We start from the raw sequence: 17,315 nt of genomic DNA, 5'->3' as shown, positions 1-17,315 counted from the left end.
TTCTCCACAACACTGATGCCTTTCTGTGTAATGTTATGATACAGTACACTTATCACTCACATTTCAAATGAAATGAACTACTAATAAAAAGTATTGTAATTGGATTTCCCTTTAAACAATCAAACTGTACATAATCTCCTATTGTACAGTTGGTATTATTTGTAATTTAAATGTAGCTCATGATAAATTTCAGAAAGTACATGGCTGACAGTAATATAAGTATGCTTCAGGACTGTGCTACAAGTTTTTCTATTCCCACGCTTTTTGCTATGCTTTTAGAATGAACTGGATATCCAGTAGCTAGAAATAGAAACACATTTTAGATGCAAGTGATGGCCAAGGCTCTAGATCATCCAGAAATTCATTAATATATCCCTGGGCTTCATTCCCAGGATTCATGAAAGATCCATGAGATTTTTAAATTTCAAGACATTCATCAGAACTTTAATATATAATTAGAATTAAAAATATACTTTAGCTTATCCTTATAAGACTTAATACTAAGAGTAAAGTTGCATAGGTGTATGAATTTGCTTTGAACTTTCAAAATATTATCTGCTTCACTACAAATTGTAATGATGTTTCTTGTTTTAAGATATGATGAAAACAAAAAATCCATGGATCAAGGTTATCCCAGGAAAATAGTCCATGACTTTGGAAAAATAGGCAGAGTAGATGCTGCTTTCCAGACTGATGGTAAGTAAAACATATGTTTAAACTGGGTTTTTCTGAATATTTGACCTTCTTTAGATAGAAGCATTTATTTTCAAAAACCTGTTATTAGCCCTGAAGCAAAGCAATAGAGATGGAAATGAAAAATAGAAAGTATATATGAATGTTTTTTTTGTTTGTTTTTCTGCCATAATACCAAAAAGACACCTATTAAATATAACTGGATTTAATTTTACTTTTAGGCTATGTCTACTTCTTCCATGGAACAACTCAGTTCCAGTTTGATCCTCAGTCCAAACGGATTGTCAGTCAAAGGAAGAGCATCAGCTGGTTTAATTGCTAATTGCAATGTTTTTCTATATGCACACTGTATATTTTTATGTGCTGATTTTTTCAGCATTTTATGGCTATCAGGTCAGAATGATTTTCTGCCCAGATTTTGTAAGATTACAGTTTTAATAATTATTAATTGTAATACAAATGCATTTATATAACTTATTGCACTTTCACCCACCATATTAATATTCCTAATAAATTATATTTGTCATATCATTTTGTCCTTGCTTTTTTATTTGTGTTAATACTCAAGAGAGAAGTCTAGCTTCAAAATACTAAAAAATGTGTTTTGGCATGAAATATTGGATCTTTATCCCTAGCTAATGAAAGGATCAGCCAGCTGGCTCTGAGACTTACAACCCCACACAAGTTCTGGTAAAAATTCTGTGGGTAATTAGGACAGTTGGTCTAGTGTAAATCCACAAAATTATCAGTCATTATCTAGTGTCAGTCATCTTTATCTAGTGTCAGTCTACAAAGTCATTAGTGCCAGTCGACAAATCCCACTTCCATATTTGTATTTAAGAACTGAATTTAACACTGGAAAAATGTAAGATTATAAAGAAGGTTGCTGAAACCTTTGCCCTGCTATCACAGGTAGCCACATTATGTAATATATGAGGCGGATAAACCTCCTCATTCAGGGAGGCTCTGTTAAGTACTTAATACTCCAGTAGTTAGTCAATCCCTTCTGGTTTCAGTGGAATAAAAGATAAAGAAGATTGCATTAAAAATGAGAATTCTTAGCCAAAAGTATTTCTGATACAAGAATTTCATTAAAAAGATGGCTTTACATCCACAGTTTTTATTTTCAAATGTCTTCAATTAGAATGGTTTCTGAAGGGTTATCCACTTTCTTTTTTTTCTTTATATATATATATATATATATATAGCTCAGCTGATACCATTAGAAGCCATATGTCCCATAACAAGATGTATTGTCTCCTTCTTCATCTGCATTATGCAACACACATACTTCAGGGGAAGGTTTCAGGTTAATGTAACAGAATTCACAGGATTTTGAGAAAAGAACATATAACCATATAACTTTTTTTCATTACTTGGCTGTCTGTATTGGAAGCCTATTAAATTGTATCTTTTGTAAATAAATAACAGACAATAATTTTTACCTTCATCAAATTCAAGAGTAAAAATTGATCTAAATTCAAAGATAAGAAACTATAATTGGAAATGGAGGTGAATATATATTATATCACTTATAAAACCTAATAAATAAATAAAGAAATGTGTATCAGTAAATTGAAGACTTAAATTAATAAGTTAATTTATGTGGACCTTGTTCTCACAAAATTCTTAAATTTGAAACTTCAGTAACAATGCTATTTTATTTTGTCTTGTGCAAACAATCAATCTAAAAGCTGTTTTAAACGTATATGTCTAAATTGATTATGGTTTTGGGGGGTTTGTTTTGTTTTGTTTTAATAGAGATCACCTACAGTCCTAGCAACAGAAGATTTAGAGGGAAATATAATACTTCTTTCTAGACAAGGTCTAAATTAAAAAATAAAAAATTGGGACATATATTTCCTTCAAATGGGAAGGTTGTGAGGTAATTCCAGAATAGCTCCTCAGAGTTAGAGCAGGACCACTAATTCCTCTCTAGAACTAAAAATTAGGGGTACTCATTGGAGCAGAGAAAATGTTAAATGGGGTAAGGAGGTGGTTATTTTTTAAAGGAAAGAAAGAAAGACGAAGAAAGGGTAATTCACAGCCCATAAAGATGAAGAGTTTAAAGAGTGGAGAAAGTTATAACAACATATTTTTAGTCCACGCCTTCTGGCATGCAGTAAAGTTCTGATTTTCTGTTCCCGGGCACAATTTCAGGAACTTGTTTTGTAAATTTTCTTTGAGCAGGAAGACCAAGAGCTCAAAACAAAGTGATTTTTTTGAGAGAAAATTTCCCCCAAGCTTGCATGAGTGTATTTTTTCTTTTCTTGCATGAGTGTAGCAATTGCTCCATTTCAGCCACACAGAAGGACAGATGGTACAAGCTCCTGGCACAAGCACCAGTTCCAGTAAGTCTGACTCTGGTTGTCATTACCTGGTAAATCCATGCAATTACCTGCTCTTTTGATAAGTTCATAGTCCTATTCACTAATTACTTTAGCAAGGTAGAGTAATGTACCTCTCCCTAGTGTTTGTTATGTTTTTTTGTGTGTAGACCCCATTGCTATTAACTGAGGCAGATTCACCCAGGGAGGTATTAAATTGCCTAAATATGTGTTTAGTGCATTGGTATCCAAGATGACCATGCAGGTATGAAACAGAACTTCTGGCAGATCAGCACTCCCTAAAGCTCCACAGAGCCTATGCTGTCTCTTGGCACCAATGTTTGGATGAATGAATCCTGACCTCACAGAGTGCAGTCTTTGCCAAGGGTTTGTTATGGATCTAATACATTATTTAAAACATTTGACATTGTCCTATGATTTTCACTCAAGCTGAGTAGTCACCTTTGTTGAATCCATGGTCAGATTGATAGGACAAGGGGTAATGACTTTAAACTAAAAGAGGGTATGTTAATATAAGGAAGAAATTCTTCACAATGGATGTGGTGAGACACTGGAATGAGTTGCCCAGAGAAGTTGTGGATACCCCACTCCCAGAAGTGTTCAAGGCCAGGTTGGATGGGGCTTTGGTCAATCTGGTGTACTGGGTGACATCCCTGCCCATAGCAGGGGGGTCAGAATTACATGATCACTATGGTCCCTTCCAACCCAAACCATTCTATGCTTCTACTATTGAGCCTGCAAAGTAGTGGCTCATATAAGCTACCTGAACAGGTATCTACTACCATTAAGTTTCCTGAATGTTTCCACATGGCCTCCCAATGCCAGACTAGGAGCCATGTGTCCCCTCTAGGTCCTGGGTCACAGCCACCTGTGTCTATGTCTCAGGTTCACTATACTCTCAAAAGAACACACCATTGTTTAGGCAACTAAATTGAAGCCTAAGAGTTTTCATATGATCTCAGGCTTAGGCTCCCATGATGGTCAATGGTGTTGGTCAAGACATTTGGTGAGCTCCTGAGAGCTGTATAGATCATCCTCTGTTTACATCTTACATGTGGTCAGAAGAAATGCTCTGTAGATGTCATCTGACCATATTTATTAGATTTCTGTTGATATCATGCAAGCCTAGACACTTAACTCACATATAGACACCCACAGTGTGAACTCTTAGGAGATCTAAATCTCTGATTGTATCATATTAAGATGACAATGATGCAGTGGTATTGAGGATTGCTATAGCTCTCTGTGTAGTGTCATTTGGTACTAGTGATGTGGCGAGGACAGCCACTGACCTTTCTAAGTTAAAACTTGGGTCACATAGCTGCAGTCTGGATGAAACCTATTCTAGGAAAACAAAGGAAGTCACTAGGCATAACATCCTCTAATTCTAACCAAAGCTAAAGATAAGAAGAAGGAAACCACAACCAACAGCTGTTTCACAGCTACTTCTTCTCTCAGACCTCAAGGCATGCTATAGACATATTTGTGTAACATCTTTTGTGAGAAACTGCTTTTAGACTTCTCTCCCATGAGTAGTGGGAACTGGCTGCTGTGTTATGCAGGTGGTCAAGAAGCAAAAACCTTACACAGGCTTTGAGTAATGTAGGACTCCATCACCTGTCACACAGGTCTCTTCTGAGCAAATACTAATGTAGCTTGAGCTATTAGCTGAAGCTAGAGGCATAGTCTAAATCAGTTGTTAAGCCATTCTACATTCAGTAAAGACAGCAAAAGAGTACCTGAAAAGGGCAGTTTCTAAGACAGCTGGCTCAGTCACTCTCTAGAGAGACATATTTCTCCATTAGCTATGGACAAATACTTAACTAATAAATATATAAAACTAGGTGCAACAAATCTTATCCTAGCTGTTTTCACTGTCTCTGTCCTTCCACTGCTGTACAGCAGATAGCTGTGGGAACTGATAGCCAACCACAGCAAGAAAAAAGATAATAAATTCTCCAAGTTCATATGAAACCTCAAAATACTGCCTTGATTTTTTGCAAAATTAAATTGACAAAAGCCAAAACATCTTTTCCAAAAGGATAATCTAATGCCATTGGTAATTACACTTTGTGCAAAAGCAACTGTTTTTGTTTTTGTTTGTTTGTTTGTTCGTTTTGAGACCTTTGACATGTATACAGTCAGATGGTAATGTCTTCTAGCTTTAAAACCATTGAGGCTACCAAATATTTCAGTTTTAAAATGGAAAGAAGAGCTCAAAAAAAAAAACAGCATTCTGTATTTCTGGACAAATGCACATGGAATTTCTAGTTTCAGTTCTGTGATATTCCCTATTTCAGAAAATTTGTTGTCACAGTTTGTACCTCAGTAACAGAACTAAAAGGGGTCCATGTGTCTTGGGTCTCTTACCTTATCACAATAAAATGATAATAATGACAAATTAAGGGAGGTAGGTGGTGGTTTTTTTAATATTATTATAGCTGAGAAATACTGTTAACAAGAAAGTTTAACAAACAAGGGTAGATTGTGAAATTTGGGCTAGAAAATTCGTCATTAATGTCTCCAGCCGGAGAAAAGTTGGCTGCAAGTGACAGCAAAAAGCCAGCAATACGGAAACAAGGATTTTCCCAAAAAAAAAAGCCGCAGTCCAACACAAGGATATTACATATATGTCTTTCGTAAATGTTGAGCACACACTGTCAGATCTCCTTGGAGGTCCCAAACACCTTCAGCTCCCATTGCTACCAGTGAAAGAGGAAGGTGCTTGGCCGGCACAGGATGAAACCCTAAAATTTGTCACAGTTTGTATGACTTTAAATTTCCTTTATTCTGAATTACTTAAGACAGGAAATAATCATTTCCCCTGTGGTTATTGTGGTTAAACTGAAGAAGCCTTTCATGATGAAAAGGCAGATAGATAGATAGATTAGATAGATAATTGATTGAAAGATAGAAAGATAGATAGCAACATAATAGATAATTGATGAAAGAAAGAAATGAAAGGAAAGAAAGAAATAAGAGGAAAGAGAAAGAAAGAAAGAAAGAAAGAAAGAAAGAAAGAAAGAAAGAAAGAAAGAAAGAAAGAAAGAAAGAAAGAAAGAAAGAAAGAAAGAAAGAAAGAAAGAAAGAAAGAAAGGAAGGAAGGAAGGAAGGAAGGAAGGAAGGAAGGAAGGAAGGAAGGAAGGAAGGAAGGAAGGAAGGAAGGAAGGAAGGAAGGAAGGAAGGAAGGAAGGAAGGAAGGAAGTGTAAGATTATTCACATCCTTAAGGCTTTTTTATAGGGCAAAGTCTTTTTTGTTTATGGATATCTTGAATTTTACCACTATAATTTAAAGAAAACACACAGCCTTTCCAAAGAGTTTCAGGCAAGAGAAGGTGAGTGAGACTTTGTTCTATTTTCTAAAACAAACATTCTCATTTATTGGATAAATTTAATGAAAAAAAAAAAATATATCCTAGAAATGGCAGTAATTTGTCCCAAAGTTTAAATTTCTTGGACGGGGTGCCCATCTGTTGCATGACTCCCATTCTCAGACCAAGAGCGAATAAGACTCCCTCTACATTTGGAGGTCCCATTTCACACAGGTGGACTGGGACAACCACTGTGCTCCATTGCATCTGACATGAAATTGCTCAGATTCTCTAAAATTCTGTCTAACACATCTAAAATTGAGTGCCAGGTTTGAAATGGTGGCCAAGCAGCTCAGGAGTATTCAAGTACTAACTGATTTCAGATGGCTGTGAAATCGGATGGGTTTAATTAAGCTATTGTGTCAGCCAGCACAGTGTTATAGGATGTCTGGAGGTAATCAGAGCACGGTAGACTCTGAGTCAGTCTCCAGCTGACTCTACAAAGCATTCTATAACCATACTAACTGGAACGACGCACACAGAGCAGAAAGCAGACTGCTCTCGTATGAGGATGGAAAGGAGTTTAAGAATGAAGAAAATTTTGCTTTTTCTTTTACTGTGTGCTGCTGTTTCTAATGCTCTTCCCATCCACCCAGAGAAAGACAACAAAGAAGATGCAAAGCTTGTAGAGGTAACTCTATTGTCCATATCTGAGATCTACAGCCCTTTCCTTTTAGATGTAATCTGCATGTTCTAGCTTTGCAGCAGTTTGCTGTCTTTCTGAGGCAATGCTATTACACAGAATTCTGTTGCCCAAACTTTATTAAAGTAGGATAATCGGTAGAAACTGGAAATGTCAAGTGAATAAGAATCAGAGAAAAATTTGCCTGTTTCTGTTTAACTGTGCTCCTCAGGAAAAGAACTCTTGTGCTCTGAAATCACAGGCAGATGATTCTACTAGCACAATACACAAACAATATCAGTCCTAAGGTATGTATTTAAGAAACAGACCAAAATGTGAAATGTGTTTGCTTTTTTTTTTTTTTCATTAGGACTATTTAAATAAGTTCTATACTGTTGAACTAGATCCAAATCAGCTTGGATGGAAAACAAATGCTGAATCGTCAGCTGAAAAACTCCAGAAAATGCAACATTTTTTTGGTTTGAAAGTGACTGGAAAACCAGACACTGAGACATTAGAAATGATGAAAAAACCCAGGTGTGGAGTTCCTGATGTGGGTCTTTATGGTGTCACTCTGCCTGGGTGGAAGAAAAACAAGCTGACTTACAGGTAGTATTTCCATAATTGTGTTTCTGTGCTTATATTGTGGTTTTGTGGGTATCCATATTTGTTATATTTAAATATAACTTCTATAGCAACTGTTTCCATCTGGGAACACAAAAATGTTTTTGTTTCTCCAGCTGTTAGCTAAGTATATTCCTGAGAAGAATCTCTGAGATTCAAGCTGGGTATTTTACATTTTATGAGTCAACTATAGTATTTTGCCTGTCTTGTATCACTCCTAACTAATATTCTGTGAGCCAAACAGAAATATCAGTTGCACCCTGTGCAAACCCTCACATCTTCAAAATTTGCTAAGACCAACAGCTTAGTCACACGATCACAAGGAGACAATTTTCCTCATGCTCAAGAGACCACCCCCTGGATAAAGGCCATTTGGCGAAAAACTGATACTGTGTAAACAATTATTTTTATGCAAAAGACATGTTGGGTGGTTATTATATTAAACTTACTCAGTCCAAGATCAGTTTGGGGAGCTATTGGATTACAGGGTAAATTGCTTCTTATACATCTCTGTTCATCATCTTAACAATATTAGATAAATTCTTTTGTAACCGTAGAATCGTGAACTATACACCAGATATGAGCAAAGACGATGTGGATAAAGCAATCCAGAAGGCATTTAAAGTGTGGAGCACTGTCACCCCACTGATTTTCACTCGCATTCATGAGGGAATAGCAGATATAATGATTGCTTTTGGGACCAAAGGTACTGCACTGACTGCAAACCAGTGGTAAGACTAATTTAAAGATTTTTCCAGCTGTCATGACATAAACTCAATGTTATTTCAACATCATATTATTTAGCTCATGGGCATTGCCCTCGTTATTTTGATGGCCCCCTTGGTGTCCTCGCTCATGCCTTTCCACCTGGCGATGGTTTTGGTGGTGATGCACACTTCGATGAGGATGAAGATTGGACCACAGGCTCAGATGGTATGTAACAAAAGGTATCTAAAGTGTTATGACAGTGGTAAATTCCTTTATGACTTTATTTAGGTGAAGGATACACTGAGACAAAGCACAGCACTATCAGTTCAAGGATATTGCAGACCATCCTCAAACAGGAATACTTAAAATGTAACGTGAAAACCAACCTGATCTACTCTAGACTATATTTTCCACCAACAAAGGTACCAACAGGACAACCCTTTTCAGATATCAGTGCTACAGACATGTGCTGCTCTTACCTGGGGGTCAGTGGGGCCCATCCCCACCAAAGCTCTACAACCTGTGGTAAAAGCTGTCTCTTTTTCCCCTCCTGGTGCATGTGCTGGTACCAAGCCTGCACCAGCATACCCTGCAGAGGCAGCAAATCGTGCCTTGCAGCAGCCCTTGGAGGAGGTTCCCTCCATCTGAAACTCATTTGAGCCACCAGTGATAACAAAGTCCTCACCAATGATACCAGATAGGTCCCACTATATTTTTTCATATACTGCCAGCAGCTGGGAGTCTGAACATGCCATTTTGGCTGCCCACAGGCTGAGATGCAGAGTGGAGAGTTGACTACAAATGTGTGGCACTAGCCCCATAAACAGAGGGACATCAAGTGTTCAACCATCCACCTGGGACCCGCCTGCTCCCCTCAACTCCCTGGCTGGCATGTACTGCCTCTGACAGATCTGTCACTGCAGGGGCAGGTCACCCTGTTGTATTTTAAACCCTTTACTCATCCACTTTTTGGGATAGAAAACAGCAGAGGGAAACTGCACTGCAAGAAAAACAAGGAGCTAACAAACAGGAAGGTGTTGCAAGAGCACTGCACGAGGAAGAGAGATGTGGGCTTATTGTGGCAGGAAAAAAAAAAAAAAAAAAGCGAGGGTTGATGGCTGGACTTCCATGTAGACAGAATGGACAGAATGTAGTATTTCCCCCCACACTGGGAATGAACGGGTCAACCCCAGCTTTGCTGTTGTTCCTCAACAGCGTGACTCCAGCAGTGATGTATTGCAGAACTTGTTGGAGAACTTGGGAGGCTCGTGAGAAGGGAGGACAGGAAACGTGTGTGGAAACTTGAGGCTTTGTTTGTTTTTTTGAGAAATGGAAATGTTGTATTCAGCCAGCCTGTGTTGGGCAATTGATGACATGTTCTCTGCACTGCCACAGGCTTGTGATCTTCACTGTTGATATTGCTGGCTCTTGGACAGCTGGGCAGATGATTGTTTTTTCCTAATTCAGAAAGGCATTTTACTTGGAGGGATGCACATAATTAAATGCATTTTGAAGGAAATCCTATTTTTATCTGTTAACTTTGTTAATATTTCACTGGGAATAAGCGTGCATAAGCATAATATTTTTTAAAGATTTTTTATTTGACAAGGCTATAGAGAAGCCATAAGCTTAAAAATCCTATGATGAAAAGGTAAACCATCCAGGTAAAATTATATTTTTCTTTACCTATTCATAACCTCACCTTTCTTACCCAGGTTTGTGGCAGGTGTGGGGAACTGACAAACAATGACAACTTGGTACCTCAACTGTGCACAGAGTGCACCTTCTTCTCCTTTCCCTGGAGAGCTGTTAGTTTTACATGACTCACTATCTAATCGGCTTTAGCTCAGCTGGGAAACCATGCCAGGACATTCATCAGGGCTGCACCCACACTCACCCCCAGACAGCTACTCATGCCACATATGTGTTTTCAGTAGGTAATAGAAAGAACAGGAGGAAAGAGGGCTGAGAGTCACTTCCTTCTAATGTTGGAAGAGCACAACCTACCTATATAAAATGTATGTACATGTGTATGCATACCCTAGTGAATTACAGTATATTGTATGGAAACCATCACAGCAATAGCCCTGGTTTGCTCAGAATGTATTAGCCATTCGCAGACCAAAAGTAGGCTAATCTCTATATCCATTTCTTAAGGATTCAACTTGTTCCTTGTTGCTGCTCATGAGTTTGGCCACGCACTGGGTCTCTCCCATTCTAATGACCAGAGAGCCTTGATGTTCCCCAATTACGCCTACGTCAGCCCCAGTGAATTTCCTCTTTCTCCAGATGACATAAGTGGTATTCAGTCTATTTATGGTGAGTAAAATCCACTGCTTAAAAAATAATAAAAACAAAATTAAAAAAATCTATTCATACATGAAAAACTTCATGTTTCTACTAACGTGGTGGATTCTAAAATGTCTCCCTTAGGTTCTCCAACAAAAATCCCAGATAAAAGCCCACCCAATCCTACAACACCTAAAACCTGTGGCTCCCATATATCTTTTGATGCTGTAACTACACTCCGACGAGAAATCATGTTTCTAAAGGGCAGGTAAATATTGATATGATGATCGACTCTGTGAAGTTTGTGTTTTAGTCCGAATACTCTGGTGGTTAGCATGACCATGATTATGGGATTTATAATGAGACAGACGGATAGATTCCAGAATCAATTATTCACAGGAAAAAAAAAAAAAAAAAAAAAAAAAAATGTCAGCAGATAGGAGTTATATTCATATTTTTACAGGATACCCTGACAAAATAGGCTGCTTATTTTCAGAAAACCACTTGGTCCCAGTAAATTTTTATTCCCAAAAGTATAGATGGTTACAACAAGCAGTGAAATGAATAATTGCTGCAACCAATTCCAAATAAATTAGTATGCTCTACGATACAGTTGGACCATTATCTCTTCCAGTTACCTATTCAAGCCCTAAGTCTTGTATCTGGGTATACAGAGAATAGCCAGTCAGGCTCCCCTGGGACCCTATACCTCTCATATCACACAGTACAGCAGCAATCTGAATTTACTACTTGCTTATAGCTGATATTATTAATCAATCAATACCAATGGGAATTACCATTGAGGGTAATTCCACAAAGAAGTCAGAACAACAAAGAAAGCACCTTGTTTCCCACAGAGGGGAGTTTTCCTTTCTGACACATCAACCCAGGTAATTCCACTGACAAGAAAGAACTTGTAAGTCACAATGTTGTCACATTCTTGTGCATATATAGAAAAGTCTGTGGTTTGTTATTTACTACAAAAATTGTTTCATATTTTAAACAGACATTTGTGGCGAGTCTATCCTGATAACTCAGAAGTTGAACTTGAATTAATTTCTGCCTTCTGGCCAACTCTGCCATCTGGTATTCAAGCAGCATATGAGAACATGAAAGATCAGATCCTATTTTTCAAAGGTGAAGTATGAGATTTTATTTAATTTTTTCTTACTTTTAATTTTGAAGGAAAATATGAGGGAAGAAGGACAGCTATACGTGAATAAAATTCACTTTTCAAATTAAAATAAATAAATAAATAAATAAATAACACTAAATGTCTTTCATCTAGTTTTCCTACAGCCTATGCTGAGAAAGTATGTTTTTCTTTCATTTGATTTCACAACATCAGTGGTAAAACTTTACCTTTTTCTTTTTTTTTCAATAGGCAATATGTTTTGGGTTATCAGTGGATATCAGGTGTTGCTTGGTTATCCAAAGAACATCAACACACTGGGATTTCCTAAAGGTGTTAAGAAAATTGATGCAGTTGTTTGTAATAAAAATACAGGGAAGACAGACTTTTTCATAGGCGACAAATACTGGAGGTAAGAAAAAGAGACAAATATTTTGTTATGATTGACTCCAATATAATCTATATGCAATTAAAATTGCACGTTAGACATTATGTAACATTAGGTAACACATAGAAGTGTCTGTTTGACTCCTGCAGGGAGAATAATATAGCTTTGACTTTTGAGAATTTAATGGTGTGCTGAAACAGCCATTTAAGATGGCTCACTCATTTTGATGCATTACACCTAGAAGCTGAAAAAGTTCCTACATGTAGACTATTCTTACAAAAAAAAAAAAAAAAAAAAAAAAAAAAAAGTAGACAAAATTATCTCTAGAAAATAAGGAACAGAGAGCTAGCCTGTTTCAGCAGAAGGCTGACTGGGACAGCTTGTACAAGATTTATGTGATTTCTGAAAAGTCCTAGATTATTTCACCTTTTTCAGAAAAGTACCAATCACAGTTCATTTTCCTTCCTTTGGCTGATTAACATTAGATTTACAATGTGCTTCTTTTAAATCCTATTCCCTATCTGTATGAGTGATTCCCCATTCTTGAACACCAAGCAAACAGAAGCAAAAAGTCAGCTTTGAGAAGCTGATGGATTCCTCCTGTGTGCAAGGAAAACTGATGCAAAAGTTTCTGCAGGCAATCAGGTCTCTGCAGGCAATCAGGAGCATGTACAGGTCAAATACACTTTATTATAACTATTTGTGGTGCTCCTTAGTGAGGCATACAGTGTCAGCTGGATTTTTGGCCATATGTGGTTTCCTGCCCTTTGTTTTTGATAGTTTTGGAAAGAATGTTCACAATATCTTGCGCTGCTATTTTACTGCCTTGGTCACAAGACAAAGGCATGTAAGAAAACCACGGCATGGATTTCTTACCTAGTAACACCCATTCTCTAAGTCTCAAATCCTTGTGAAAAGTATTTCTTGTACCCAACAAGAAGTAAAACAAAGGTTTGCTTGTTTACTTGTGTTTTTTTTTTCCTCAAATTCTTCAAAAATTTGTTTTCTCAGATCTTCAAGAACCTTAGTTCCTCCTTTCAGCCCTCAAATTCAGTCCCATCTTATAAAAATTGTACAACTTGATTTGACATGAAGCCTCCTCCTCTGTGTACAACATTATATGAGTCTAAGAGGAGTATACAATTCATGTAATAAATTTGTGCAGTCACTATAGAGATGGTGAATAGCATTCAGCAGCTGCTTCATTCTTTGAAGAATTGGTGACTAAATTCTGTAAAGCTACATGTCTCCTTTTATATGATTTAGATATGATGAACGCAGCCAGTCCATGGAAAAGGGTTATCCTAGACGGACAGTCAATGACTTTCCAGGAATTAGCCAGAAGGTTGATGCTGTTTTTCAACACAAAGGTAAATGAAAGAAGCTTTGGCTTTTAAGTAAAATCAGTTTACTTTTAAAGAGTACAAGTTCTGGAGTTATTATTGATGTCATTATTGGTGTATTCTGCAAAAGATAGTACTGAACAGATGCTCTTTTGCGTGCACAAAGATGGTGTTATGTTAGACATGTATGACACTATGTAAGAATGAAGCTCCTTGTTCACATAACATAATGTTTTACTTTTTTATTTCTAGGATTCTTCTACTTCTTCCATGGTTCAAGGCAGTGGGAGTTTGACACTACTGCTAAAAAAGTTATTCGTGAAATGAAGAGTAACAGCTGGTTTAACTGTTAATATCATTAAACTTTCTTATACATAACAAATGAGAATAAAAATTCATTCTAGATTTCTCAAAGGTTGTTCATGTATACACTATTATATGGGAGAAGCTATGGGACTACTTTTCATATATGTCTACTATTTTAATAAACCAGTATGTAAACTCTGTTTCCCTGATTAAGTGCAAAATATATGACATAATTTATTGTTTTATACTTGGTGGGGAGGAGGGGACAAATAATTCAGAAATATATAGTTCTAAGTTTGAAGTCAAGTATTCTCTGCTTCATCTCTTGAAGGCATTTTATATCTATAAGAAGGTGTGAAAGACTATATATTAATGTGCCAACTCTAGTATTCAAATATTCTTCCAACTTAGGATATTTGTATTTTCCTTTTGTCCCCAGACATCTTCAAGAACCAGGCTTTTCATTACCTTATTATTCTTCTGTCTCATCTCCTGTCTTCTTGTCCTGTTCTTTGGCTATTACAACTTTGTCCCTTTCATATCAAATCAATATTGTGCCACAAAAATTACCTCCTTGTCAGTGTCCAAGTACATTTACTTACCCTGATATGTTTTCCCAGTGTATCAATTAGCATTTCATCAGCAGCTATTCAGGACCAATTCACAAACCTTTGTGAATCTATGAATGACTTCCTTTATAAATCAGCCCTGTCCTAATCAAGAAATACTTTCATTTACCATGTTGTAGTGCACAACCTTTGCTCTGCTAGTACAAAACATGTGCTTTGAGTGCAAAATGCATTATTTCATGCTGTCACTGCACACAGGGCAGACTCCTCACAAAACCAAACCAAATCTATAAAGTCATAGCCATATCCTCTTCAAGTATTTCCTTTACATTTAATTCTGGAAAGAGGCCCAGAACAAATTTCCAAATGCTTGGCTATATCATGTGCACAGCTGGATATATCTGAGAATACGGTCTCATTAGTATAGGTTTGTCCCCCTGCTCCCTAGTTCTCATATGTCTGGCTGTTTTACACACTTATTCCATATTCAAGTAAAAAGTTTTCTTTTTGCTATGTGCTTTTACAGTGCCAGGTGCAACAATGCAATGATTGCCACCTAAACCTTACCTACACAATTTGGTTTAAAGGGTGCTGTCATTATGTTGCTGCTATTATTATGAGAGCTCCTCTGGCTTGTTTTCCACTAGGAAATCAAAAGAGAGGCTCAGATATGCTGTCTCACTGATCTACAAAGGTAGTCATGGTGAACAGCAACATACTCTATAACCCCAACAAAATTTAAACTTGGAGTAAAATGGTAGATGCTTGAGTGAGATTCATCTCCCAGCTTTAACTTTCTATCTCTCTGTGTACTTACTCTACATGAATTAGGGAAGATCCCTGTACGGAAAGAAGAGGGAAATCCTCCACAATGTTACTCATCTCATTCAAAGACTGTCCAAGGGCAAATAAGCACCTCCACCCCCTGGAGAAAGCGTCTCTTAGCAGAGGCAAGCCAGTCAACTCAATTAGAGTAGCTAAGCTTTCAGACAGCTAACATTTATTAAGTGTGTTGAAAAGACTAGTGTCTTTGCTTGTGTATTTTAGTTTTTATGGGATCAAAAACAGAAAGACATGCTGTTTTTATCCACTCCGATGTTCACTTTCTGATAAATCATCAGCTTTTAATATGACCACAAACCAATGTTAAAGTTGAAGGCACCTGCTTGGACCACCACTACCTGGGGGCTGGCCACAATAAACAGGAGCAGAACACACTGAAAGCAGGCAGGATGGAGATGGTTCCCTACCTGTTCCTCTGTCCTGGCCTGCTTAAACTCTTCTCCACATAGTACAGATAACAACTGTCTAGAAAGCACAGCTGAACATTATGTTCACAGAAGCTGCCAAGCCAGTTACACCTAAATGTTTATACTCAGAGGCAAATTTATTCTTTCACACACTCTCTGCTTGGTGTGTAACACAATCGTAATCTAAACTGCAAGGAACGTTTAATCATTGAGTCATCAAGGAGGTTACTCAGTGCTTTACAATACTTGGGCAAGTTCCTCTACTTCACATACATAAACAAACATGACTATCTGTACTCCCTTCTTTTCTCAGGTGTTTCATTGTTTCGCAACTTGAATAACTTGTCTCAAGGAAAGTTAATTTTTAACAGAAAAATAGTCTTAATGCTTTCTGACTGGCAGCTTTGGCATTATGTTAAACCAACATAGGGTGCATGTTCATAGGTCACCTGCAAAAATAAATAAATCAATGAGTATTGTTTTTCCTGTAATTGCAAAGAAGGTCTGAAAAGTCACACCCAGCACAAAAGGGCTTGACTTTCGCTTAGTGATAACAGCATGGCCACACTGTTTTTCCTCTTCATTCATTGTTTCTTTGGTGAAAAACCAACTGGAATAGGATCATCACAGCAGAAATCCAGTAAGTGATGAGTGCTCACTGGTGATCCTTTCCCCTCAGTCTCTGCCAGGAGCCTAGCTAATGTGGGATTTAATGTGGGATTATGTCTTGTACCTCATTGCAGCCTCCCACCCTCCCACAGCCCTTGAGAGCTCCAAACAGCAACTCCCCAGCACTCTCTTGCACCATCTATAACTCCTCATAATGCATGTAATTTTTTACCACTTTCCCATACTGCATTTAGGTTACCAGCTGGGTAATGCTCTGCGGTCATGGGCTGACCAGACAGCTGGACCCACAGCCCAGGCAAGGAATGAATCTTCCTTCCCTCCTCCAGTAACAGGGGTTTTATCCTCTAGCCAGCTGCTATTTCCACAAAACCCCTAGGAACTTCAGTGTCTTGGTTCAGTTTGGCTGAAGTTCGCCGGTACATTCAGCTGTTACTGTGGGAGCAGAGGGACACACAAACAGAAAACAGGATCCCACTTGGTCAGCCTGAAATAATTTTCTTAGTGTTTTCACTGAACATCCTTCTTGCTTTCCACTGCACATTTCTATTTGGTTTTGTAATGCTATATTCCCCCTGCTGTTAACCAGAGGAGTTTGGAAGGGGAGGCAAGGCAAGGAAAAAAAGACATATGAAACCAAGGAGAAAGCTAGCCCACACTTGTCTTTCCAGTTGCTTTGTATCACAAAGAAACCATGATAGATAGTTTCTTAGCCAATTTATATTTAATGTTTTTTTAACAGCTGTATTTTAAAAAGATCATAAGATGGTGATGATGAGACTGGATTAGGAAATGAGGAAATTATGCATCCTAATGCAATGTGTTGCTGAGACAAAGTATCTGTGGTGGGTTATCCTGAAAAGTCCCTGCTTGTTTCTCTGCATGCAAGAACATGGATTCCCAGAACGTCTATGGAAGTGCTTTAGCTACTAGTAGTGCTTACACCCATTTCTTCCTCTCCCCTTTTCAGATGAACATTTCTTCCTCATCCCCTTTTCAGATGAACAGCCTGTCTCCTGTGCTTTTGAGTGGCAGGCAGATACCT

The 17,315-nt window shown here is 37.6% G+C and overlaps 2 protein-coding genes across 2 annotated transcripts in view; both read left to right on the top strand.

Moving 5' to 3' along the window:
* Window positions 1–1,157, top strand: part of LOC309873846 (uncharacterized protein) — a gene marked incomplete at its 5' end in the record, with an annotated part of 39,515 nt that extends 38,358 nt beyond the window's left edge. The window contains 2 exons of the mRNA XM_082751598.1: window positions 596–696; window positions 915–1,157. Coding sequence (XP_082607724.1) covers window positions 596–696; window positions 915–1,015 — 202 coding nt within the window. The 3' untranslated portion in view covers window positions 1,016–1,157. The remainder of the gene's footprint in view (window positions 1–595; window positions 697–914) is intronic.
* Window positions 1,158–6,941: 5,784 nt separating this feature from the next.
* LOC309891003 (matrix metalloproteinase-27-like) lies at window positions 6,942–13,871 on the top strand (the record flags this gene model as incomplete). The annotated part of the gene is made up of 10 exons (XM_082784486.1): window positions 6,942–7,043; window positions 7,405–7,643; window positions 8,216–8,364; window positions 8,463–8,591; window positions 10,524–10,685; window positions 10,800–10,923; window positions 11,662–11,792; window positions 12,040–12,199; window positions 13,442–13,545; window positions 13,771–13,871. The coding sequence occupies 10 exons, from the start codon at window positions 6,942–6,944 to the stop codon at window positions 13,869–13,871; spliced, it is 1,401 nt and encodes a 466-aa protein (XP_082640612.1).
* Between the last annotated feature and the right edge of the window lie 3,444 nt (window positions 13,872–17,315).

The sequence above is a fragment of the Aythya marila genome, assembly GCF_965140915.1.
Source record: "Aythya marila genome assembly, chromosome: 1".
Classification (NCBI taxonomy): domain Eukaryota; kingdom Metazoa; phylum Chordata; class Aves; order Anseriformes; family Anatidae; genus Aythya; species Aythya marila.
This window is presented reverse-complemented; position numbering and strand designations above follow the sequence as displayed.